The 27981-nt window shown below is 42.4% G+C and overlaps 1 protein-coding gene across 1 annotated transcript; it reads left to right on the top strand.

Moving 5' to 3' along the window:
- Positions 1–698: 698 nt before the first annotated feature.
- On the top strand, positions 699–27981 carry LOC139401460 (leishmanolysin-like peptidase). Its single transcript, XM_071145695.1, is given in 18 exon segments — positions 699–983; positions 1312–1409; positions 1517–1547; positions 1734–1816; positions 2783–2900; positions 10380–10558; positions 10760–10865; positions 11021–11115; positions 11280–11397; positions 11621–11728; positions 17527–17552; positions 17554–17598; positions 17825–17935; positions 23301–23433; positions 23748–23907; positions 24198–24328; positions 24606–24816; positions 24946–27981. Coding segments are annotated over 18 exon segments (1965 nt in total). The 5' UTR covers positions 699–860; the 3' UTR covers positions 25035–27981.

Below are 27981 nucleotides of genomic sequence, written 5' to 3'. Positions count from 1 at the left end.
AAAGGGTGGCTACTTGGAAGAATCTCAAATATAAAATATATTTTGATTTGTTTAACATGATTCCATGAGTGTTATTTCATAGTTTTGATGTCTTCACTATTATTATACAATGTCGAAAATAGTAAAAATAAAGAAACTTTTGAATGAAAAGGTGTGTCCAAACTTTTTACTGGTACTGTGTGTGTGTGTGTGTGTGTGTGTGTGTGTGTGTGTATGTATGTATGTATTTACTGACAAGCAAAATATATCAATCCAAACTGTATAGCAGCCATTTCATGACTGGAAAGAGACATCTGAAACAAAACATCAAAAGGTTTAATGACTTTTGGAGATTGTCAAGCCAAGCCTTCAATTCCTGGTAGGTTTATAATGTAGGGAGGGATATATTTTCTGTTTGTCAAGATTGACCTGGTCTATTGTGGTGTTGAAAACGCAAACCATGATATGGAAGCGCTCGAAGTCGGTATGCTTTGTTTGGTTTACAGTACAAGGGGTGGGGTTATGTGAAAATATTTTTAATATCGGAAATATGGGTTTTATATAACACCTTGAGTTGGTCCAGCTCCCCAGTAAATGTCGAGCATGCAGCTTTCCATGTATTGTTAAGATGGACAACTTTTGTTGTGAAGCTTTTTTCGGGGAAATCTGACGACCCGGAAGTGATGATGTAAGACTAAGCACTAGCAGCTAAACTAAAGCCTAAAGCTAGCAACACACGGGCAAATTGCATTGGTTTCGCCGGCCTAATAAGTTATATACCAATCATTAACATAGTGGTGGAGGGGCAAAGTTCTCTCTGTGCGCTGTTGTTATGAAACAGGAGTTCAATCACTACTGGTGTCAGCTTCGCTGGACATAAGATGGCGACAGAGCTGATACGCTTTTGGAAGCTTGGGTCATTGAGCCGTATCTGCACCTTCTCCCTTCTATTTCTGTTTGTGCATTGTCAAACGTGTAAACATCAAGTTCCTTCTCTGTTGGAGGTGAGTGTCGTTATCGCTTGCTTACCAGTTATTTTCTCGTATGGAATCGATGCATAGCTGAGGTACTTTGCGTGGCGGCTCGAGCCATGGCTATAGGGGCGTATCAGGTATATTGTTAAAAGGTACCGAGTAGGGGTGATGGGTATTTTGGGGGCTGTGAAAATGTTACATTACACCAAGGTTAACTAATTTGTTAATTGCAATTACATTTATTATTTACACGAAGAGCGCTGTATCAAAATAAAGCTAATATAACACGGACCTCAAATACTTTCTACATGATAATACATTACTACCGCTACTTTTCTTTAAACAATGTTTCTTGTAGGTTGTCCATAAAGTGTACCTGAAGTCTGAAAGATTAACCAAAAGAAGCTCTGATCAACAATTGAAGATAACGATAATTTATGATTCAAGTGTGGACAAGTAAGTACATTTTTTTTTCTTACTATAGAATTGTCAGTTTGTAATATGTGTGTGCCAGGCTTTACTGTTAGCTGGTTATTATAAATACATGTTGTCTTCTTCCAAAGGTTAACTTCAAATAAAAGAAGACTTGTGAAGGTATGTTTTTGTGAATGAGGTCAGAGATATTTTCTATTAACATACAGGACAATAGGTATTGGCATGTCTATCACGACTATGACAATGTTACCTTTGTGAAGTTTTGTTGCTGCTGGGTAATATTATGTTGTGTATCCTTTTTAGCTGGATGCTGGTTAATAAACACTGCCTTTTTGTTTTCTACAGGATAAACTGTTTTCACAAGCAATTGATTATCTACAGAAGGCATTTCAGGTTCGCCGGCAAGCAGGACCTGTATTACTCAGCAGGTAAAGTTCTCACCTCCCATCACCCTCCATCCAGTACAGTCCATTAACCTGATCACCCTCTGATACAGTCCAAGAACATGATCACCCTCTGATACAGTCCAAGAACATGATCACCCTCTGATACAGTCTAAGAACATGATCACCCTCCAACACGGTCCACTGACATGGTCACCCTCCAACGCGGTCCAGGACCATGGTCACCCTCCAACGCGGTCCACTGACATGGTCACCCTCCAATGCGGTCCACTGACATGGTCACCCTCCAACGCGGTCCACTGACATGGTCACCCTCCAACGCGGTCCACTGACATGGTCACCCTCCAACGCGGTCCAGGACCATGGTCACCCTCCACCGCGGTCCACTGACATGGTCACCCTCCACCGCGGTCCACTGACATGGTCACCCTCCACCGCGGTCCACTGACATGGTCACCCTCCACCGCGGTCCACTGACATGGTCAGCCTCCAACGCGGTCCAGGACCATGGTCACCCTCCAACGCGGTCCAGGACCATGGTCACCCTCCAACGCGGTCCACTGACATGGTCACCCTCCAACGCGGTCCACTGACATGGTCACCCTCCAACGCGGTCCACTGACATGGTCACCCTCCAACGCGGTCCAGGACCATGGTCACCCTCCAACGCGGTCCACTGACATGGTCACCCTCCAACGCGGTCCACTGACATGGTCACCCTCCAACGCGGTCCAGGAACATGTTCTCATTTCAATAAGACAATAAAATAGTTTCATGTTTGTAATTCAGTTGGGGTAGTGAGTGTAGCATTTTAAGATGTTTCTAGATAATCTATATTATTGAATAGGCCAAAAATACTGAATGCTTCTCATATATTGAGTATCTAAAGAGCACACTAAGCTATGTCAAGTCATTAATGCAAGGCTCGATCAGTCAAGACGTTCAGTCCATGCATCTTTCTCTTGCATTATAAAATGTGTTTCTGTTCAGACAATGTGTGACCAATCAGTATCTGAGGAAGAAAGATGACCCTCACCGCTACTGCCAGGGAGCATGTGCAGACATCACTAAGTGTGGACCTGTCATTGTTCCTGAGCATCATCTGCAGGTCAGTCTACGCCACGGAAATTGGAACATGAGGTGTAGTGACAAAGTAGGTTGGTTGATAGACTAGTTATTAGTAATACCAGGTCTCAAGTAACTTACTTAGTCAGTGTTGGGCACTGTTATTGGTCGCTGTTATTAACATGTGATTTCTGGTAATGATTTGTTATTAATAAAACATGGAAAGTACATCGTCACTATCAGTGCTCCAAGATGGCATAGCAGTTCAGACGTCTTTTGTCCTCGTCTTGTCGTGTCCTATATATATATATATATATTTATTATTTATTTATTTATTTATTTATTTATTTATTTATTTATTTATTTATTTATTTATTTATTTACTTACTTACTTACTTACAACTTTCTTCGCATACCTTTATATATATATTTTTTATTTTCCATAAACTCATCTTCAAAACACTCCTGCAACCCGCCTCACCAATTTATATTTAAAAAAAAAAAATATATATATATATATATATATATATATATATATATATATATATATATATATATATATATATATATATATATTTATTATTTACCTCAAATCTGTAATCCTCCATAGAAGCTATCCAGAAGCTAATCCAGAAGCTAGCCTGAAGCTAATGAGAAGCTAGTTAGCTTCTTTACTGGCTAATCGTTAGTATTCAGCTAACCACGGTTTGTGGTCATCAGCTATCCTTTAGCTCGAAAATCTATCGCCAGTTTTGTACGGCTCGGACCGGAACATACCGGACCTATTTTTCTTTCCATGTCCCCGGATTTCAACCGCTAACTCTGGACATTTATACCTGGATCTCGCAGTTAGCTAGCTGCTATCAGTGTGACTATCGGCTTTCGTCGATTCCGGAGCAAACATCAATTATTCCGGAGCTAGCCAGCTGAAGAGTTCCATCAGTCACTCCTGGGCTGCAATCACCTGTTTTACTGCCAACGCGGAGCCCCACCGGGCCTTCACAACTGGACTACCGACGTTATCTACCCGAGGGAGTTATCCGGCTGGCTCCTCCGTCGCGACGTTACCTGAACGCCCATCTGCGGTCCGCTAATCGTTAGCTGTCTTATCGGCTGCTATCTGAATAGACCTATCGGACAATTCATTTTTTAATTTGATTTTTTCTTGGGCCTCTATAACTATATCTATTGTTTGTTTTTTTGCGAATTGGATTCATCCCCTCTACCACACGGAACCCCACTAATCCTAAACGCGCGATGTGGCTAATAACAGACCTCCATCCTATGCTAGCTTGCTACCGATGGCCCGGCTAGCTGTCTAAATCGCTGTGACCCCAACCAACCTCACTACTCACAGGACCCTTTTGATCACTCGACTAAGCATGCCTCTCCTTAATGTCAATATGCCTTGTCCATTGCTGTTCTGGTTAGTGTTTATTGGCTTATTTCACTGTAGAGCCTCTAGTCCTGCCTTATCCAACCTATTAGTTCCACCACCCACACATGCGATGACATCTCCTGGTTTCAATGATGTTTCTAGAGACAATATCTCTCTCATCATCACTCAATACCTAGGTTTACCTCCACTGTATTCACATCCTACCATACCTTTGTCTGTACATTATACCTTGAAGCTATTTTATCGCCCCCAGAAACCTCCTTTTACTCTTTGTTCCAGACGTTCTAGACGACCAATTCTTATTGCTTTTAGCCGTAACCTTATCCTACTCCTCCTCTGCCAGAGGAACAATGTAGAGGTGAATCCAGGCCCGGCAGTGCCTAGCTCCACTCCTATTCCCCAGGCGCTCTCTTTTGATGACTTCTGTAACTGTAATAGCCTTGGTTTCATGCATGTTAACATTAGAAGCCTCCTCCCAAAGTTTGTTTTATTCACTGCTTTAGCACACTCTGCCAACCCGGATGTTCTAGCTGTATTTGAATCCTGGCTTAGGAAGACCACCAAAAATGCTAACATTTTCATCCCAAACTACAACATTTTCAGACAAGATAGAACTGCCAAAGGGGGCGGTGTTGCAATCTACTGCAAAGATAGCCTGCAGAGTTCTGTCCTACTATCCAGGTCTGTACCCAAACAATTTGAACTTCTACTTTTAAAAATCCACCTCTCTAAAAACAAGTCTCTCACCGTTGCCACCTGCTATAGACCACCCTCTGCCCCCAGCTGTGCTCTGGACACCATATGTGAACTGATTGCCCCCCATCTATCTTCAGAGCTCGTGCTGCTAGGCGACCTAAACTGGAACATGCTTAACACCCCAGCCATCCTACAATCTAAGTTTGATGCCCTCAATCTCACACAAATTAGCAATGAACCTACCAGGTACCTCCCCAAAGCCTTAAACACGGGCACCCTCATAGATATCATCCTAACCAACTTGCCCTCTAAATACACCTCTGCTGTCTTCAACCAAGATCTCAGCGATCACTGCCTCATTGCCTGCATCCGTAATGGGTCAGCGGTCAAACGGCCTCTACTCATCACTGTCAAACGCTCCCTGAAACAATTCAGCGAGCAGGCCTTTCTAATCGACCTGGCCGGGGTATCCTGGAAGGATATTGATCTCATCCCGTCAGTAGAGGATGCCTGGTTATTTAAAAAAAATAAGCATGCCCCATTCAAGAAATTTAGAACCAGGAACAGATATAGACCTGACTGCCCTTAACCAATACAAAAAACATCCTATGGCGTTCTGCATTAGCATCAAACAGTCCCCGTGATATGCAGCTGTTCAGGGAAGCTAGAAACCATTATACACGGGCAGTTAGAAAAGCCAAGGCTAGCTTTTTCAAGCAGAAATTTGCTTCCTGCAACACTAACTCAAAAAAGTTCTGGGACACTAAAGTCCATGGAGAATAAGAACACCTCCTCCCAGCTGCCCACTGCACTGAAGATAGGAAACACTGTCACCACTGATAAATCACCTATAATTGAGAATTTCAATAAGCATTTTTCTACGGCTGGCCATGCTTTCCACCTGGTTACTCCTACCCCGGTCAACAGCACTGCACCCCCCACAGCAACTCGCCCAAGCCTTCCCCATTTCTCCTTCTCCCAAATCCAGTCAGCTGATGTTCTGAAAGAGCTGCAAAATCTGGACCCCTACAAATCAGCCGGGCTAGACAATCTGGACCCTTTCTTTCTAAAATTATCTGCCGGAATTGTTGCCACCCCTATTACTAGCCTGTTTAACCTCTCTTTTGTGTCGTATGAGATTCCCAAAGATTGGAAAGCAGCTGCGGTCATCCCCCTCTTCAAAGCAGGGGGACACACTTGACCCAAACTGCTACAGATCTATATCTATCCTACCCTGCCTTTCTAAGGTCTTCGAAAGCCAAGTCAACAAACCGATTACCAACCATTTCGAATCTCACCATACCTTCTCTTCTATGCAATCTGGTTTCAGAGCTGGTCATGGGTGCACCTCAGCCACGCTCAAGGTCCTAAATGATATCTTAACCGCCATCGATAAGAAACATTACTGTGCAGCCGTATTCATTGATCTGGCCAAGGCTTTCGACTCTGTCAATCTCCACATCCTCATCGGCAGACTCTACAGCTTTGGTATCTCAAATGATTGCCTAGCCTGGTTCACCAACTACTTCTCAGATAGAGTTCAGTGTGTCAAATCGGAAGGGTCTGCTGTCCGGACCTCTGGCAGTCTCTATGGGGGTGCCACAGGGTTCAATTCTTGGACCGACTCTCTTCTCTGTATACATCAATGATGTCGCTCTTGCTGCTGGTGAGTCTCTGATCCACCTCTACGCAGACGACACTATTCTGTATACTTCTGGCCCTTCTTTGGACACTGTGTTAACAACCCTCCAGGCAAGCTTCAATGCCATACAACACTCCTTCCGTGGCCTCCAATTGCTCTTAAATACAAGTAAAACTAAATGCATGCTCTTCAACCGATCGCTGCCTGCACCTGCCCGCCTGTCCAACATTACTACTCTGGACGGCTCTGACTTAGAATACAGGACAACTACAAATACCTAGGTGTCTGGTTAGACTGTAAACTCTCCTTCCAGACCCACATCAAACACCTCCAATCCAAAGTTAAATATAGAATTGGCTTCCTATTTCGCAAAAAGCATCCTTCACTCATGTTGCCAAACATACCCTTGTAAAACTGACCATCCTACCAATCCTCGACTTCGGCGATGTCATTTACAAAATAGCCTCCAATACCCTACTCAACAAATTGGATGCAGTCTATCACAGTGCCATCCGTTTTGTCACCAAAGCCCCATATACTACCCACCATTGCGACCTGTACGCTCTTGTTGGCTGGCCCTCGCTTCATACTCGTCGCCAAACCCACTGGCTCCATGTCATCAACAAGACCCTGCTAGGTAAAGTCCCCCCTTATCTCAGCTTGCTGGTCACCATAGCATCACCCACCTGTAGCACGCGCTCCAGCAGGTATATCTCTCTAGTCACCCCCAAAACCAATTATTTCTTTGGCCGCCTCTCCTTCCAGTTCTCTGCTGCCAATGACTGGAACGAACTACAAAAATCTCTGAAACTGGAAACACTTATCTCCCTCACTAGCTTTAAGCACTGTCAGAGCAGCTCACAGATTACTGCACCTGTACATAGCCCACCTATAATTTAGCCCAAACAACTACCTCTTTCCCTACTGTATTTATTTATTTATTTTGCTCCTTTGCACCCCATTATTTTTATTTCTACTTTGCACATTCTTCCACTGCAAATCTACCATTCCAGTGTTTTACTTGCTATATTGTATTTACTTTGCCACCATGGCCTTTTTTGCCTTTACCTCATCTCATTTGCTCACATTGTATATAGACTTGTTTATACTGTATTATTGACTGTATGTTTGTTTTACTCCATGTGTAACTCTGTCGTTGAATGTGTCGAACTGCTTTGCTTTATCTTGGCCAGGTCGCAATTGTAAATGAGAACTTGTTCTCAACTTGCCTACCTGGTTAAATAAAGGTGAAATAAAAAAGAATTCAAATAAAAAATTATAGGTGCCAGTCCTTCCACTGTTCCTCTACGCATAGGGACAATGTACCACCAGGCACCCGTGGACCATTCTGTAGTTATGGGATTAGCTAATGCAGCCTACGCCAGTTCAGTGAAATTTGAATTATGATAGGCCTTCGGTTGGAGTGCCTATTGTCCCACTTTGAGGTTGTGTGCAGAACTGACCTGACAGCCTCAAACAAGATTAGCACTTCCGGTTCATGGGTCGTTTAAGACTGTCCAGAAGCTTTTGTCTTCTAAACTACCTCTATTGCTTGTTACTCACCTTTTTAAGCTTGGCCCTTTTAACCAGCGATGTTATTGTTCTTTTAGACATCTATTTAATCACTTTAAATATAGTATTATTTGACTTAGCCTGAAGACATAATAGTTAGCCTCCATGTTTACATGCTCCACTCGGTTTCCTCTATATATTATCTACTCACCTGGCTTGGTACCATTGCCTCCTGCTGCTGCTATCTTCAATAGGTCTCTCTTGTAAAAGAGATTATCTCAATGAGACTAAACAAGGTTAAACTGAAACCGTCCTCAACACGCACATGATCCAACTGTCTGCGTGGGATTCGAATTCCAGCCACATCGGTCTTCACACCCTTCCCCTGTCTCCCCCTGCTCATTCCGTTTAGTCCTAGCAATAAAACATTAAAAAAACCTCATACAGTTGAAGTCAGAAGTTTACATACACCGTAGCCAAATACATTTAAACTCCATTTTTCACAATTCCTGACATTTAATCCTAGTAAAAATTCCCTGTCTTAGGTCAGTTAGGATCACCACTTTATTTTAAGAATGTGAAATGTCAGAATAATAGAGTGATTTATTTCAACTTTGATTTCTTTCAGCTTTTATTTCTTTCATCACATTCCCAGTGGGTCAGAAGTTTACATACACTCAATTAGTATTTGGTACCATTGCCTTTAAATTGTTTAACTTGTCAAACATTTCGGGTAGTTGGGTGGATTTAACTTGGGTGGATTTTGGCCCGTTCCTCCTGACAGAGCTGGTGTAACTGAGTCAGGTTTGTAGGCCTCCTTGCTTGTACACGCTTTTTCAGTTCTGCCAACAAATCACACATTTTCTATGGGATTGAGGCTTTGTGATGGCCAATACCTTGACATTGTTGTCCTTAAGCCATTTTGCCACAACTTTGGAAGTATGCTTGGGGTCATTGTCCATTTGGAAGACCCATTTGCGACCAAACTTTAACATCCTGACTAATGTCATGAGATGTTGCTTCAGTATCCTCATGATGGCATCTATTTTGTGAAGTGCACCAGTCCCTTCTGCAGCAAAGCACCCCCACAACATGATGCTGCCACCCCCGTGCTTCACGGTTGGGATGATGGTCTTTGGCTTGCAAGCATCCCCTTTTTTCCACCAAACATAACGATGGTCATAATGGCCAAACAGTTCTATTTTTGTTTAATCAGACCAGAGGACATTTCTCCAAAAAGTACGATCTTTGTCCCCATGTGCAGTTGCAAACCGTAGTCTGGCTTTTTTATGGCGGTTTTGGAGCAGTGGCTTCTTCCTTGCCGAGCAGCCTTTCGATATAGAACTTGTTTTACAGTGAATATAGATACTTTTGTACCTGTTTCTTCCAGCATCTTCACAAAGTCCTTTGCTATATTTCTGGGATTGATTTGCTCTTTTTGCACCAAAGTACGTTCATCTCTAGGAGACAGAACGCGTCTCCTTTCTGAGCGGTATAATGGCTGTGTGGTCCCATGGTGTTTATACTTGCGCACTGTTGTTTGAACAGATGAACGTGGTACCTTCAGGTGTTTGGAAATTGCTCACAAGGATGAACCAGACTTGCGGAGGTCTACAATTAATTTTCTGAGGTCTTGGCTGATTTCTTTTGATTTTCCCATGATGTCAAGTAAAGAGGCACTGAGTTTGAAGGTAGGCCTTGAAATACATCCACAGGTACACCTCCAATTGACTCAAATGAAGTCAATTAGCCTATCAGAAGCTTCTAAAGCCATGACATCATTTTCTGGAATTTTCCAAGCTGTTTAAAGGCACAGTCAACTTAGTGTATGTAAGCTTCTGACCCACTGGAATTGTGATACAGTGAAATAATCTGTCTGTAACCAATTGTTGGAAAAATTACTTGTGTCATGCACAAAGTAGATGTCCTAACCGACTTTATCAAGAAATTTGTGGAGTGGTTGAAAAACAAGTTTTAATGACTCCAACCTAAGTGTATGTACACTTCTGACTTCAAGTGTGTGTATGTATCTCTCTCACTCTCACTCTCCCACTCAACTGGTAGGCCTATAGAAATGTTGGCTGATGGTGTTCTTGAGTTCTGTAGTTTGAGGATTTTACTGTATTACGTCCATTGTGTGATTTCCAGCAATGCAAGGTAAAGTATTTCATGGCTCACCTGTAGATTCAGGACTTACCTGTAAATGAGACCTGGGCTTCAATGCGATTTTCCTGTTTTAAATAAAAATGTAATTATGTATATGTGATTTCCAGCAATGCAAGGTGTGCAGCGAGACAGGGAGATCGTGTGGCTCAGCAGGGCCTCTGGATGGGAAGGGGGTGGAGGGGGCTGACTTTGTCCTCTATGTCAGTGGGGTGACTACAGAACGCTGTGGACAGGAGAACATCGTGGCCTATGCTGCATACTGTCAGCTGGAGTCTGAGCTGGACAGGTAAGCCTCCAACTCTGTACACTCTTTAGCAACACCTGGTTAACCCTTTGAATATATTTTACAGGCGTATAATGGCATCTTAGGCTATTCCAGATTGCCGTAGCTACTGATTGGGTCTGGTAGGTGACATGGTAGCCCATGAATAGGTCTTTTAACACAATTATTTTTTTTATGTCCGTTTCACTTTCTTTACCTTTTTAGACCCATTGCTGGATATGCCAACCTGTGCCCCAATATGATATCCACCCAACCTCAGGAGTTTGAGGTTATGCTGTCAACCGTCAAACACGAAGTCATACACGCCCTGGTGAGTGCATTGGAAACAATCTACTTTTTATTCCTATTGGGGTGAAGCTGGTCATGAATAACTTCAATGAATAATGAATTAAACATGTTCAACACAGATTTCATTATTGATTGAGTAATGTGATTTCATTATTTTCTTTAACGTGTGTCCAACAGGGTTTTTCTGCAGGGCTGTTTGCATTTTATCACGGTGATGATGGCAAGCCTCTGACACCTCGGTTTGCAAGTGGACTACCAGCATTCAACGAGAGGTATGTATACTTAATCATTATCCTCCACTGTCAGGCTGTGTTTTTAGAATTGCGCTTTTTGTAGTAAGCACCAGGCCTAGACGATAATACGATGCACAACAGAAAAATGATTATATGTTTCTAAAATCATGTTGATGTTTGAGAACTTTTGCTTTCTATTATAGTTTAGGCTTGTATCAGTGGAGTGATGCAGTGATACGTAAAGTGACTCGATTATGGGACATCCGTGGTGGCGTGATGGTCCGACATGAAGTGCACCTACTAGTGACACCGCGTGTTGTGGTAAAAATCCTGCTTTTAAACTCCTCCCTGTTGAATCATGTATTTACATGTATTTGTCATTGGTCTATATGTGCTGTTGTAGAGGCTATGCTGTGCTCTGCTGTGTTGTGCTGTGCGGTGTTATGCTAATGTGTTATTGTTGTGCTGCACTGCCCCACTTTGTCCTGCCCTGTCCTGTAATGTGGTTAATGTTCGCGTCTTGTACCACTGCATGTGTTTGCAGGAAGAGGCGAGGAGACATTTTGGCTGTCCCATCCTGGAGGGTATGGAGCTGGAGAACCAGGGAGGGATGGGTACTGAGCTGAACCACTGGGAGAAGAGGCTACTAGAGGTAACAGAAGGGCTGCAGTTTGCATTGTACTGTGTTTAGTTTTTACTGTTATGTGAAATGATTCCTTTCTGTACAGTATGTGCAGCCTACATTTGTGTTATAGCTTTACTTAGCCTACTGGAACTGGTGTCTGAACTGGAATTCCTGATTATAGACCTAACCACACCATATCCTTATCGCTCAGTTGGTAGAGCATGGCGCTTGCAGCGCCAGGGTCGTGGGTTCGATTCCCACGGTGGCCAGTAGGAAAAATGTATTAAAATGTATGCACTCACTACTGTATGTCTCTGGATAAGAGCGTCTGCTAAATGACTAAAATGTAAATGTAATTACCCTTTCACTCAGTTTCATAGTCTTTATAGCTATTGTGAATTCTGCATGCATTTCTTAGCAATAGTTCATTACTCATCATCAGCATTTACACTGCGTGTACAAATCATTAGGAACACCGGATCTTCCCAAGACACAGACTGATCAAGTGAATCACAGTGAACACTATGATCCCTTATTGATGTCACCTAGGGTTGCACATTTTGGGGAATATTTAAAGGTGGAAACTTTCCATGTATTCCTGTTAATTCCCACGGGAGTTAACGGAAATATATGCAAATTAATATCATTTAAATGTAGATGTTTTTTGCATAGGATATATTTACCATATCATACGGAAACATAAACCTTTTACCTGATCATAAGTAGACAATTGCAAATGATTAAATCCTTCCAATAGAAAAAAAACAAAACATTTGTTACGAATTGAACTTTCATTAAATGAGTTCACATGGGATGATTTCACTGAACAACAAAATAAAGGGAATATTGAATGATCCCCAATGATCCATCGCATCTCCCAAAAACATTTTCAATATACATCTGTAAAATGATAGTCTGGAGACTAAAGCTTTGGTTGTCTTCCTCTCAGGCTTCCATGTCTTCTCCCTGGACCTCCTCAATATCCACCTCTTGAACATCAATCTCTGAGGCCTCATCTTCACTGTCACTTTCCAACCTTGTTGAGGATGGCTCGTTGTCAGGCTCAAAAAGCCTCAAATTTGCCCGGATGGCCACCAATTTTTCAATCCTTGTATTGGTCAGCCTGTTGCGTGCTTTGGTGTGTGTGTTCCCAAACAAGGGCCAGTTGCACTCTGAGGTGGCTGATGTTGGTGGGATTTGGAGGGTGATGGAGGCAACAGGGGAAAGAGCCTCAGATCCACAAAGTCCCTTCCACCAGGTGGCTGTTGAGATATGTTGGCACGACTGCCATATTGCATCTCCATCCCAAAGCCCTTGCTTGGAAGTGTACTTCGACAGACTGCCAAGAACCTTGCCCTAATCCAGGCCAAGGTGGCGAGACACTGTAGTGATGACACCATAGGCCTTGTTGATCTCTGCGCCAGACAGGATGCTCTTGATGCATACTTGGGTTCCAACATGTACGCTGCGGCATGAATGGGCTTCAGGCAGAAGTCTTCACGCTTTTTGATGTATTTCAGAACTGCAGTTTCCTCTGCTTGGAGCAACAGTGAAGTGGGCAGATCAGTATGGATTTCTTCTCGTACATCTGCAAGCAGAGTCTGAACATCAGACAGGATGGCATTGTCTCCCTCAATCCGTGCAATGGCTACTGCTATAGGTTTCAGGAGTTTCAGGCTGCTTACCACTCTCTCCCAAAATACATAATCTAGGAGGATCCTCTTGATGGGGCTGTCCATATTGGCAGACTGTGATATGGCCATTTCTTGGAGACAGACCTTCCCCTCCAGGAGACTGTCAAACATGATGACAACACCACCCCAACGTTGTTGCTGGGCATCTTCAATGTGGTGTTCGTATTCTTCTTACTTTGCTTGGTGAGGTAGATTGCTGCTAGAACTTGATGACCCTTCACATACCTAACCATTTCCTTGGCTCTCTTGTAGAGTGTATCCATTGTTTTCAGTACCATGATGTCCTTGAGGAGCAGATTCAATGCATGAGCAGCACAGCCAATGATTGTGATGTGAGGGTAGGACTCCTCCATTTTAGACCAAGCAGCCGTCATGTTCGCATCATTGTCTGTCACTAGTGCAAATACCTTCTGTGGTCCAAGGTCATTGATGACTGCCTTCAGCTCATCTGCAATGTAGAGACCGGTGTGTCTGTTGTCCCGCTCTTGTAGAATTCTGGTTGAGGAGTGGAGATGATATAGTTAATTATTCCTTGCCCACAAACATTCGACCACCCATCAGAGATGATTGCAATACAGTCTGCTTTCTCTATGATTTGCTTGACCTTCACTTTAACTCTGTTGAACTCTGCCTCCAGCAAATGAGTAGATAAAGCATGTCTGGTTGGAGGGGTGTATGCTGGGTGAAGAACATTCAGAAATCTCTTCCAATACACATTGCCTGTGAGCATCAGCGGTGAACCAGTTGCATACACAGCTCAAGCAAGACATTCATCAGTATTTATTTGACTACGTTCCTTCATTGAGTCAAAAAAACTTCTGATTCCAGGAGTACCATGAGCTGTTGCTATCGATAAGGTGTCTGATTCATCATTTTCACCTCAAAGAAGTAGAGGGACTTTTGTCAGAGGTTGCTTGTTGTGAGCGCTGAGGGAACTTTATGCACTTGGCCAGATGATTATGCATCTTTGTTGCATTCGTCATTCATATGATTTGGCACAGTATTTGCAAATGTACACAGCTTTTCCTTCTGCATTAGCTGCAGTGAAATGTCTCCAAACATCAGATGGTGCCCGTGGCATTTTCCTGTAAAGATTAGAAAAAAATTAGTAAAAAAAACAAATACAATTCCATGTACAGATAAATAGAAAAGCAGTTAGATTAAACATCTCCTTTTGTAAGCTAAACGTTTTAAAATGAAACATGTATGGAAACTGGTGAATTAACACTCCTCAGTTAGCAGGCTCAACAAGCAAGCTAAAACCCACATGGTAGCAAAAACAAACTAGCAGAAATTGTTAAGTTAGAAATACACACTTTGCTGTAGGCTACTATTTACTAGTTAACAAAATAGTTAACAAAATGTATGTCGTATAAAATATATTCACCCCACACAGTATTGTAATCAAAACTTACCAGAAAGCATGTAGTCCTTGGCTCAGACAGTGTAGTAGTGTGGGCTCAATAGCATCTCATTAGTGTGCAAGATCTTGAGAATCAGCTGTACATGTGATGGAAGAATGCACCGTTTATGCAGAGGGTTGCATTCCATTGAATTGGGGATGGTTTAACCAAAATATGCCACAAGATCTAGAATTGCCGTATGTCAAATCGATTCAAATTTGATTAGTCACATGCACCACAGTTGTTACTTACGAAGCCCATAACCAACAGTGCAGTTTTTCAAAAAAAATGGATAAGAATAAGAGATGAAAGTAAATAAAGAGCAGCAGTAAAAAAAATAACAATGTATACAAGATGGTGCCAGTACATAGTCAATGTGCGGGGTAACCGGTTAGTTGAGGTGGTATGTACATGTAGGTAGAGTTAAAGTGACTATGCATAGATAACAACAGAGAGTGGCAGTGGTGTGTAGGGGGGCAATGCAAATAGTCTGGGTAGCCATTTGACTAGATGTTCAGGAGTCTTATGGCTTGGGGGTAAAAGCTGTTTAGAAGCCTCTTGAACCTACACTTGGTGCTCTGGTACCGCTTGCTGTGTGGAAGTAGAGGGAACAGTCTAAGACTAGGGTGGCTGGAGTCTTTGACAATTTTTAGGGCCTGGAGTCTTTGACAATTTTTAGGGCCTCCCTCTGACATCGCCTGGTATAGAGATCCTGGATGGCAGGAAGCTTGGCCCGAGTAATGGACTGGGCCATTTCCACTACCCTCTGTAGTGCCTCGGTCAGAGGCCGAGCAGTTGCCATACCAGGTAGTGATGCGACCATGCTCTCGACGGTGCAGCTGTAGAACCTTTTGAGGATCTGAGGACCCATGCCAAATCTTTTGTCTCCTGAGGGGGAATAGGTTTTGTCGTGCCCGCTTCACGACTGTCATGGTGTGCTTGGACCATGTTAGCTTGTTGGTGATGTGGACACCAAGGAACTTGAAGCTCTCAACCTGCTCCACTGCAGCCCCGTTGATGAGAATGGTGGCATACTTGGTCCTCTTTTTCCTGTAGTCCACAATCTCCTTTGTCTTGATCACGTTGAGGGAGAGGTTGTTGTCCTGGTGTAACGGATGTGAAACGTCTAGCTTAGTTAGCGGTGCGCGCTAAATAGCGTTTCAATCGGTGACGTCACTTTCTCTGAGACCTTGAAGTAGTAGTTCCCCTTGCTCTGCAAGGGCCGCGGCTTTTGTGGAGCGATGGGTAACGACGCTTCGTGGGTGACTGTTGTTGTGTGCAGAGGGTCCCTGGTTCGCGCCCGGGTATGGGCGAGGGGACGGTCTGAAGTTGTACTGTTACACTGGCACTCTGACCTCCTCCCTATAGGCTGTCTCGTTGTTGTCGGTGATGCGGCCTACCACTGTTGTGTCATCGGCAAATTAAATGATGGTGTTGGAGTCGTGCCTGTCCGTGCAGTCCTGAGTGAACAGGGAGTACAGGAGGAGGAGGCTGAGCTCGCACCCCTAAGCGGCCCCTGTGTTGAGGATCAGCGCGGCGGATGTGTTGTTACCTACCTTTATCACCTGGGGGCGGCCCGTCAGGAAGTCCAGGATCCAGTTGCAGAGGGAGGTGTTTAGTCCTTAGCTTATGGTGTTGAATGCTGAGCTATAGTCAACAAATTGCATTCTCACAGGTGTCCAGGTGGGAAAGGGCAGTGGAGTGCAATAGAGATTGCATCATCTGTGGATCTGTTGGGGCAGTATGCAAATTGGAGTGGGTCTAGGGTTTCTGGGATGATGGTGTTGATGTGAGCCATGACTTGCCTTTCAAAGCACTTCATGGCTACAGACGTGAGTGCTACAGGTTGGTAGTCATTTAGGCAGGTTACCTTAGTGTTCTTGGGCACAGGCACTATTGTGGTCTGCTTAAAACATGTTGGTATCTTCCCAATAACTTGTCCATTTTATTGTCCAAAGATTGCATGTTTGCTAGCAGAATTGAGGAAGTGGGGGTTTATTCGATCGCCTCCGACTTCTCAGCAGGCATCCCGCTCTCCGGCCTCTCTTTCTGCGCCTTCTCTTCATGCAAATCACGGGGCTCGGGGCCTGTTCCCGAGGGAGCCGTATATCCTCGGGCTCATCAGTCGTGAAAGAAGAAAAAGGGTTCTGCTAGTCTGTGGTGAGTAATTGCAGTCCTGATGTCTAGAAAGTATTTTCGGTCATAAGAGAAGGTAGCGGCAACATTATGTACAAAAAGAGTATCCCACAAAAAAGGTTCACTGTTATAAGCTAACTTTATTTTTTGCAAAATTCCCAAAATTCCCGAGCTTAACTTCCCATGTAAAATTTCCAGAAATTTACCGGAAAGTTTAACTACCTTTTGAACGGGGTATGGTAGTAGGTGCCAGGCGCACCGGTTTGAGTGTGTCAAGAACTGCAACGCTGCTGGGTTTTTCATGCTTAACGGTTTCCTGTGTGTATCAGGAATAGTCCACCACTAAAGGACATCCAGTTAACTTGGCACAACTTTGGGAAGTATTAGAGTAAACATGGGCCAGCATCCCTTTGGAATGCTTGACACCTTGTAGAGTCCATGAATTGAGGCTGCTCTGAGGGCAAAAGGAGATGCAACACAATATTATGAAGGTATTACTAATGTTTTGTACACTCCGTGTATGTGCCCCTATAGGTTAATTTATGAATCTATTCATAATAATAAATACTTACCCTGTTTGTATTGATAACAGAATGAAGCAATGACTGGATCTCACACCCAGAGTGTTTTCAAGGCTCACCTTGGCCATCATGGAAGACACAGGGTAGGGTTGCAGACTGTTATATGGAATACAAGAAAATAATGACTTTGACCTTTTATGTCATTTCAAGAGCTTTGACTATTAAACAACTTGAAGGCTCTTTTTTAATGGGAATTGGTGTGCATTGGTGTGATTGAAGGTACTTGACTTTGACATATGATTTGTATTGAAGTTCAAGAGTTTACCTGACTTGATGTACAATGTTACCCATCATCTATGTTTTCTCTAGTTGGTACAGAGCCAACTACAGCATGGCAGAGAGGCTGGACTGGGGCAAAGGCCTGGGCTGTGACTTTGTGATGAAGAGCTGTAAATTCTGGATTGAAAGGCAACGTCAGAGGTAAGGGGGTATCTAATCTGAGTTTAGGTTTCTTAATATACACAACTGACTGAAACATCTAAACGTCTAGGAACATAGCATGCCCCTAAACCAATTTAAAGTATTACTAGCCGACACACCCTTGTCTCATATGGGTCATTCCATTTGATTTCAATCACTTTCACGCACCCATTTGATTTGAACGAAACCTTCTATACATATTTGCCCATGGTAGAAGTGGGACCTGAATGCTAAAACATTTAGGAGATAGAGGTGCTCAAAGTTTTCCCATTTTTGCATACCCCACCCTACCACCAGACATCAAGTTCTTCATCACTTGAGAAGATACAGTTGGTATTACAGTTGGTATTATTTAAAAGGTTATAAACAGGGTTGTGAAACTATTTGCATTTTTTTATTTTTTATATACATTTCCTTTTTTACCCTTTAACATTAATTATCTAAAAAGGCATTAACTTTTCCCATTTTAGCATATGTTGTAGTTTAGACCTTATTTGACATAACCTGAGGTGTTTGTGTTGTTTGGTTAAGACACAGTATGCTTTTGAGTACAGGGTAGGCGTCATGTTTTGGCTGATAAATGTACTAAAATGGGAAAACAACTTTACATTTCAACTTTCAAATGGTAGCACAAAGATGGTTGGAGGCCCACACATCAGAGAATGTTGACTCGAATGGAAAGATCAGTTTTAAATTATACTGTCAATCTTCCACAGGAAACCTACTTGAAATCATAGAAATATACAGTCAGACAGTTTATTAGGTACGCCCATCTAGTACGGAACAGCGTAAATTCTTTGGGGATTGGAATTGTTTTAAAATCCTATATAAATAACCATTCAACTGACGACCGAAGTCGGCCAGAAGGCGCCCGGCCCACCACAAGGAGTCGCTAGATCACAATGAGCCAAGTACAGAAACCCAGCCTAAAACCCCAAACAGCAAGCAATGCAGGTGTAGAAGCACGGTGGCTAGGAAAAACTCCCTAGAAAGGCCAGAACCTAGGAAGAATCCTAGAGGAGGAACCAGGCTATGAGGGGTTGCCAGTCCTCCTCTGGCTGTGCTGGGTGGAGATAACAGAACATGGCCAAGATGTTTAAATGTTCATAGATGACCAGCAGGGTCAAATAATAATAATCACAGTGGTTGTCGAGGGTGCACCTCAGGAGTAAATGTCAGTTGGCTTTTCATAGACGATCATTGAGTATCTCTGCTGCTCCTGCTGTCTCTAAAGAGTTGAAAACAGCAGATCTGGGACAGGTAGCACGTCCGGTGAACAGGTCAGGGTTCCATAGCCGCAGGCAGAACAGTTGAAATTGGAGCAGCAGCACGGCCAGGTGAACTGAGGACAGCAAGGAGTCATCATGCCAGGTAGTCCTGAGGCATGGTCCTAGGGCTCAGGTCCTCCGAGACAGAGCATACTTAAATTCACACAGGACATCAGATAAGACAGGAGAAATACTCAAAATATAACAGACTGACCCTAGCCCCCCGACACAAACGACATAAATACTGGAGGCTGAGACAGGAGGGGTCGGGAGACACTGTGGCCCCATCTGACGATACCCCCGGACAGGGCCAAACAGGCAGGCTGTAACCCCACCCACTTTACCAAAGCACAGCCCCCACACCACTAGAGGGATATCTTCTACGTGTAGGTATGTACGGCAGGACCAAATCGGAAAGATAGGTTGGAGCAAGCCCATGTAATGCTTTGTAGGTTAGCAGTAAAACCTTGAAATTAGCCCTTGCCTTAACAGGAAGCCTGTGTTGAGAGGCTAGCACTGGAGTAATATGATCATATTTTTGGGATCTAGTTAAGATTCTTGCAGCCGTGTTTAGCACTAACTGAAGTTTTAGTGCTTTATCCGGGTAGCCGGAAAGTAGAGCATTGCCTAGAAGTGACAAAAGCATGGATTCATTTTTCTGCATAATTTTTGGACAGAAAGTTTCTGATTTTTGCAATGTTACATAGATGGAAAAAGGCTGTCCTTGAAACAGTCTTGATATGTTCGTCAAAAGAGAGATCAGGGTCCAGAGTAGCGCCAAGGTCCTTCAGTTTTATTTGAGACGACTGTACAACCATCAAGATTAATTGTCAGATTTAACAGAATATCTCTTTGTTTCTTGGGACCTAGAACAAGCATCTCTGTTTTGTCCGAGTTTAAAAGTAGAAAATGTGCAGCCATCCACTTCCTTATGTATGAAACACAGACTTCCAGGGAGGGCAATTTTGGGGCCTCACTATGTTTCATCGAAATGTACAGCTGTGTGTCATCCGCATAGCAATGAAAGTTAACATTATGTTTCCGAATGACATCACCAAGATGTAAAATATATATAGTGAAATCAATAGTGGTCCTAAAACGGAACCTTGAGGACCACCGAAATTTGCAGTTGATTTGTCAGAGGACAAACAATCCACAGAGACAAACTGATATCTTTCCAACAGATAAGATCTAAACCAGGCCAGAACTTGTCCGTGTAGACCAATTTGGGTTTCCAGTCTCTCCAAAGAATGTGGTGATCGACGGTATCAAAAACAGCACTAAGGTCTAGGAGCACGAGGAGAGATGCAGATCCTCGGTCTCACGCCATTAAAAGGTAATTTACCACTTTCAGTGCAGTCTCAGTGCTATGATGGGGTCTAAAACCAGACTGAAGCGTTTCGTATACATTGTTTGTCTTCAGGAAGGCAGTGAGTTGCTGCGCAACAGCTTTTTCTAAAATGTTTGAGAGGAATGGGAGATTCGATATACAGGCTGATGTTTTTTTTATATTTTCTGGGTCAAGGTTTGGCTTTTTCAAGAGTCTTTATTACTGCCACTTTTAGTGAGTTTGGTACACATCCGGTGGATAGAGAGCTGTTTATTATGTTCAACATAGGAGGGCCAAGCACAGGAAGCAGCTTTCAGTAGTTTAGTTGGAATAGGGTCCAGTATGCAGCTTGAAGGTTTAGAGGCCATGATTATTTTCATCAATGTGTCGAGATATAATACAAAAAAACTTGAGTGTCTCCCTTGATCCTAGGTCCTGGCAGAGTTGTGCAGACTCGGGACATCTGAGCTTTGGAGGAATACCTAGTTTTTAAGAGGAGTATGTCATTTGCTTTCTAATGATCATGATCTTTTCCTCAAAAGTTCATGAATTTATTACTGCTGAAGTAAAAGCCATCCTCCCTTAGGGAATGCTGCTTTTTAGTTAGCTTTGCGACAGTATCAAAAAATACATTTAGGATTGTTCTTATTTTACTCAATTAAGTTGAAAAATAGGCTGCTCGAGCAGCAGGCTCTTCAATACTGCACGGTACTGTCTTTCCAAGCTAGTTAGAAGACTTCCAGTTTGGTGTGGCGCCATTTCCGTTCCAATTTTCTGGAAGCTTGCTTCAGAGCTCGGGTATTTTCTGTATACCAGGGAGCTAGTTTCTTATGACAAATGGTTTTTGTTTATAGGGGTGCGACTGCATCTAGGGTATTGCGCAAGGTTAAATTGAGTTCTTCAGTTAGGTGGTTAACTGATTTTTGTACTCTGATGTCCCTGGGTAGGCGGAGGGAGTCTGGAAGGGCATCTAGGAATCTTTGGGTTGTCTGAGAATTTATAGCACTGCTTTTGATGATCCTTGGTTGGGGTCTGAGCAGATTATTTGTTGCGATTGCAAACGTAATAAAATGGTGGTCCGATAGTCCAGGATTATGAGGAAAACCATTAAGATCCACAACATTAATTCCACGGGACAAAACTAGGTCCAGAGTATGACTATGGCAGTGAGTAGGTCCGGAAACATGTTGGACAAAACCCACTGAGTCGACGATAACTCCGAAAGCCTTTTGGAGTGGGTTTGTGGACTTTTCCATGTGAATATTAAAGTCACCAAAAATGTGAATATTATCTGCCATGACTACAAGGTCCGATAGAAATTCAGGGAACTCAGTGATGAACGCTGTATATGGCCCAGGAGGCCTGTAAACAGTAGCCATAAAAAGTGATTGAGTAGGCTGCATAGATTTCATCACTAGAAGCTCAAAAGACGAAAACATAGTTTTAACATTTTTTTTGTTGTAAATTTCTATTTGCTATCATAAATGTTAGCAACACCTCCACCTTTTGCGAGATGCGCGAGGGATATGGTCACTAGTGTAACCTGGAGGTGAAGCCTCATTTAACACAGTAAATTCATCAGGCTTAAGCCATCTTTCAGTCAGGCCAATCACATCAAGATTATGATCAGTGATTAGTTCATTGACTATAACTACCTTGGAAGTGAGGGATCTAACATTAAGTAGCCCTATTTTGAGATGTGAGATATCACAATTTCTTTTTCAATAATGGCAGGAATGGAGGTCTTTATTTCAGTGAGATTGCTAAGGAGAATGTTTTTCCACTCCTCAATTGTCCAGTGTTGATGATCGCGTGCCCACTGGAGCCGCTCCTTCTTAATTTTAGCTGATAACCCGGTGTGGTCGTCTGCTGCCATAGCCCATTCATGACAAAGATCAACGAGTTTTGCGTTCCGAGATGCCGTTCTGCACACCACTGTTGTACTGCACCGTTATTTGTTTGTGGCCTGCCTGTTAGCTTGCATTATTCTTGCCATTTTCCTTCGACCTCTCTCATCAACAAGTTGTTTTTGGCCACAACACTGCCGCTAACTGGATGCTTTTTTGTTTGTCTCACCATTCTCTGTAAACCCTAGACACCGTCATGCTTGAAAAGTCCAGGAGGGCGGCCGTTTCTTAGATACTGAATTCTGCCAAATAGCACCGACGTTCATACCATGCTCAAAGTTGCTTAGGTCACTCGTTTGGCCAATTCTAACATTCAATCAAACAGTAACTGGATGCCTGTCTGCCTGCTTTATATAGCAAGCCACGGCCGAGTGTAGTTTACGCATTTTGTGACAATTGACGTTAAAGGTTAATAAATTACTTTAGTAATTTTTTTTTATCAAGAAATGTAAAATAGTTTGACAACCCTGTTTTATAAGCTTTTAAATTATATCAAACTCAACAGTGATAAAGATGTGGATGTCTCATGGTAGAGTGGGGAATTCAAAATGGATCAACTTTGAGCACCTGTGTCTCCTAAATGTTTTTTGCATTCAGGTCCCCCGAAGTCCCTTTCTGACCATTTCTACCATGGGCAAATGTGTATGGAAAGTTTTGTTCCAATCAAAAGGCGTGCAGTCTAAAAATGACTGCAATCAAATGGAACAACTCATATGTCGACATTTCTGTGAACACAAACATCAAGCCATTTGACGCTTAAACTCAATTAGAAATTCACTGTAACCAACAACAATAAAAACATTTTAAATTAGAAACTGTGGCTCAACCTGACCTAACCCTCATGAGTTATTGATTTTCAGTCGTAAAGTGGTGACCCTTTACTGTGACACAGTGCGAGCCACACCCCTCCAGCTCACCTGCAGGCAGGACCAGCTGGCAGTGGCCGTCTGCAACCTGCAGAAGTACCCTCAGGACCTACCCCTGGACTACCAGGTAAATTGCAAGTCTCGCAATGCCATCCTTCATAGTCACAAAACCTAGAAATCGAGGCTATGACAATAAACCCAGTGATGATAACATGACGCGAGCAAGACTCTGTCAGAAACCTATTGGACCACTACAGAGGATTATAGATAAATATTACAAGTGTATGTCAAGAATTTACTAAGCACATGCACCCAAGCAAAGTTTGTACCTTTTCGACAAAAATTTGAAATGGTCTTTATTTTAAGATGTTGACCAATTGTGACCAGCATAGTGTTAAGTACACCCCATACAGTAAATCTCTTCCCCCTCCTCTCCGGCAGTACTTTGACCATATCCCTGAAGTCTCTGTGATGGATCTGGCCTCCTACGGTGGAGCCGTGGAGATCGCTGACTACTGTCCCTTCAGCCAGGAGTTTAGCTGGCACCTGAGTGGAGAGTACCAACGCAACTCCTACTGCAGGGTCCAGGAGAACCAGCCCGGTAATATCCTTTCCCTTCTTGCGTTGTTGTTGCCTCTTGGTTCCTCAGGCCTTGGTTCATGTACTCGGAGGCTGTTAACTCACTTGAAGGTTTGCAAAATTCAGGATATTTTCCTAGGTTTTCCAGAAATCCCATTTGGAGAATTCCCTGTTCCCTTTCTGCTTATTCCATCCCAATCCTGGGAATCTTCCAACTGGGATTTCTGGAAAATCTGGGAATTTTGTTTCAGGAAAGTTTTGAAAATGTTGCAACCCTACTTACTAGTATGCTACCTGACACACTGTTTCCAGAATGGTGGAGGAACTACGGAGCTGAGCAGTATGGTCCAGACTCAGTGTGTTTGTACCAGAAGACTGCCTTCGTCATGGAGCAGTGTACCAGACGCATGACCTACCCTGACTGGGGAAGTGGCTGCTATAAGGTAATGCAGAATAAGTAACAATCTTTAGATATCTCTGTAATCTATGTTTTGATGCTTCATCCATATAATACAAGTCTTCTTAATAACGTTTACAACCGTTAAGTCTCATGCTTTTATCATATGAGCTTACAAAATCACAAATTCAGTTAAATTACATTTTTGTGTTGTGGGTTAATGTAACCCTATTATAGATGTGCGACAGGCAGATATATACATTTTGAAGTGACCCATACAACAAAAAACTCATACTTAAATGTTATATTGTTGATGTTTCCAGATCTCTTGCTCTACCCAGGGTCTGACGGTGTGGGTGGAGGACACTGCGTACCAGTGTGTGCGTATGGGTCAGCTGCTGAGCGTCAGTGTGCGTGTTAATGACTGGGTATACAATGGGGTTCTCGTCTGTCCTGTCTGCTCAGACTTCTGTAGCGCCTGCCCTCTACCACAACAGCTCCCGCCCCTCAATACCACCAAGAGAATTCCTATTGGTGAGTTCCCTTGCCTGTCTTTCCTACCTCCTACCGTCCTTTCCACATACATGTGCACACTCACATTATATAACTATGTACATTATATAGACCTCTTGGTACTAAGGAAGCTTTTTGCCTCTCTTCCAGACCCTTGCTCCAGTTCCTCCAGCTTAGTGGTAACTCTGTGTCTTCTACTGTTCAACTTCATCCCTGTGTATGTGGAACTAACTGACTGACTGTCTGGTTGATTGGCTGGCTGACTAACTAACTGTAAGGTTCTCTCTCTGGGACTGCGGCCCAAATGGAACCCCATTCCTTAAACGGGCCTATGGCCATAGGCTCTGGCCAAAAGTAGTGCTCTATGTAGGGAATATGGTGCCATCTGGGACGCAATCTGGCAGCCCGTTTTGTAGTCGACCATACTTGGCCATCCCACAACCTCAGGCATCCCATTCCAGGGTTCCACAGTCCAGTTGGAAAGGATTTGATCCTTGGAAAATCATCAAGGAAAAGTCAGGAAAGTTGTTTAGGAATCAATCACATTAAACCCACCGTCAGGGAAATTTGTGATACTTTTGAACAAATGTTTCGTAAAACAAAATTCAGTGCAAAATATGTATTTAAGTTTAAATGCCTGAAAGAAGGATATCTTACCACAATACCTTATCTGTCCAGTTTAGACACATTTGTACAACCTAGAACTTATTTTAATGCTGCAGTTTTGGAACAGACAAAGACTGTGGCCCATTGTGAATGACGTTCATGAAATTGCTAGATACTTTCAGAAAAGGGGAAAAATAAGCCATTGATTGCACTTTTCTTTTTGTTAAACTAACAAACGAGACGCCAGTAAACTGTAAGCAAAATCCGAAGAAGCCATACCCCAAGGGTAGCTAGATGATCACGGTGAGGTGCCGGTGCTATTTTATGTATGACCCCCTATCCTAACACTAAGACATACTATATTCCCCTCAGGGGGACTGTAGCATATTCAGTTTCCTAGTGTTGTCATGTAAGGTTTGTTACATTCTTAGAACTCATATGAAACATCTCCATTTTCAGTTAGCATTTTTATAGCAAGTTATAAGATGATTCAAAGCCAATCAATGTAACAATGCAGTATTTAAAATTGACAGCAGATTGTTATTCGCGTGTATTTGTTTCCTGGTAAAAGGTCCATATCTGGCAAACTGGGAAGGTGCTCTGAAAGTTTGATTGTCTTAGTTAGGCCCTTAAAATATCAATTTTGGTGTGATATTTGATGATTTTGTAGATGCATGCGTGAAGATAAAGGTGTATCTGAAATGAAAATGGCACTAAGACTGTTTCACAGTGCAGTAAAGTTACAGGCTGGCCAATAGTGATGATACTTGATGTAGATTGTAGTTAACTTATTTTTTATGATTTTCATAAATAATGGACTAATTTTTTAAAAATAACATTTTACTGGTGAGGGAGGGAATAGAGCTTTTTATATTAATAATAGTTTGTTTGATGCCTTTAAATCCGCTATGACGAGCCAGAGATTATGTGGAATTCACCTTGTACGTATTATGTGTCTGTCATGTGGGAAAATGAATTGAACAGCCATAATGTACACCTTCTGAAGTGAATAGGGACTTCCCAGGGACTTTCAGATACTCTTTCAGCTTCACAATTGGTCAGGGCATTATTCCATAGTACCTATAATGGAATATATGTAGTAATGCAATTGTATAGTACTTACACGCAGTTATACAGTAGGACTTACAGCTAGCTATATATTCAATTTAAAGTTAAAGGGATAAAAAGCATCAAGTACTATATGATGGTTATATGCCTCTAGTATTCCAGTGCATCTGCTATAAGCCCACTGTAATGTAGTGTTGACATATTTGACTCGAGTGACTTGTTATTTTGTAAGTTTGTCTAATTTCAGTTGATATGGTATGCTTTTGCCAAATTTGAATGTTCCTCTATTAGTGAAGTAACATCAGTTCATTTTGCTATTTAACTTGAATCTTGTAAGTTTCATGGTGTAGGGTATGGCTTTTATAAATACGGCATTCAAATTGTCCCTCTTCTCTAAGCACTCCACTGAATATTGAGTAATTAATTTGAGCATACACTTGATATGAAACAATTTGGCAACCTTACATTTTTGGTTTATGTGATGTGCCTGGGGTTGGATTTTAACATGCATTGCAAATGGCATTAACAAAACCAACAGATTCCAAGGTGGCAGGACACTGAAGACTAATAATGCCATGTCTATTTGAAGTGTAGTTTAACATGGCCTAAAACCAAACGCGTCGAACAGTACTCTGATTAGACTATAGTTAAAGAAGTGCCACTGACATGCCATGTTATATTGTTTATGGTCCTATGTAGTAACTTATTGTTAGGTTAATAATAGTATTATGGTTTTTATGCTACTGCTGTTTCTGAAGATATGCAAAAGTGATTGCAATAACTGTGATAAACAAATGAGCATTAGTCTCTCATTAGTCTCCCCCCATTAGTTTAAATATATATGATTTTTTTTCCTATATAGTAGGCCTAGATCTTAAGAAACTTGCTGTTTTTAAGTTTAATGATGGATCCAGTTGTATTTGTATTTTGTGGGTCATTTTGCAGCTGCTTCTAGATGTTTGGTTTTCTGTATGGTTGCCAACAGGGTCTACATCAATTATGGGAACATTTGTATTTCATCATGAGAAGGAACAAAACTGTAATGTGTTGATGAGGTGGATTGAGACCACAAAATGGCTGTGTGTGATTGTTGGTGTATCTGTTAATTGAGATTACTGTACCAGAATGCTGCTTAAGGGAATAGTTTAATATTTTTTATGGAAAAAACAAGTTAGATTATTCACCTTTTTGTAATTTGTACCCATGCAATTGTCTGTATTAGAATGACTTGTTTTGTTTTTTAGTTACATTCCAGGGCTACAAGTGAAGGATGGCAGTGCTTTCATTTGTGATCTTTTCTATGTTGTACGAGAGTCGTGTGTGTGTGTGTGGAAAAGGTGTTGATTAAAAATATAGTGTGTTTTACAGTATCAGGGAAGCAGGCAATAAATGTTGTACAGTAGGATACTTCTCTTTTTCTTACAGCTTACTGGTGGCAATCTTCTGATAGTCATTGCGAGTGAATATGAAAAGAATGACATTTTACAAATGTTATTTTTCTCAACATGAAGA

This window comes from Oncorhynchus clarkii, chromosome 3 (genome assembly GCF_045791955.1).
Source record: "Oncorhynchus clarkii lewisi isolate Uvic-CL-2024 chromosome 3, UVic_Ocla_1.0, whole genome shotgun sequence".
In the NCBI taxonomy this organism is placed as follows: domain Eukaryota; kingdom Metazoa; phylum Chordata; class Actinopteri; order Salmoniformes; family Salmonidae; genus Oncorhynchus; species Oncorhynchus clarkii.
Note: the sequence above shows the minus strand (reverse complement) of the source record. Positions and strands in the feature narration are given on the sequence as shown.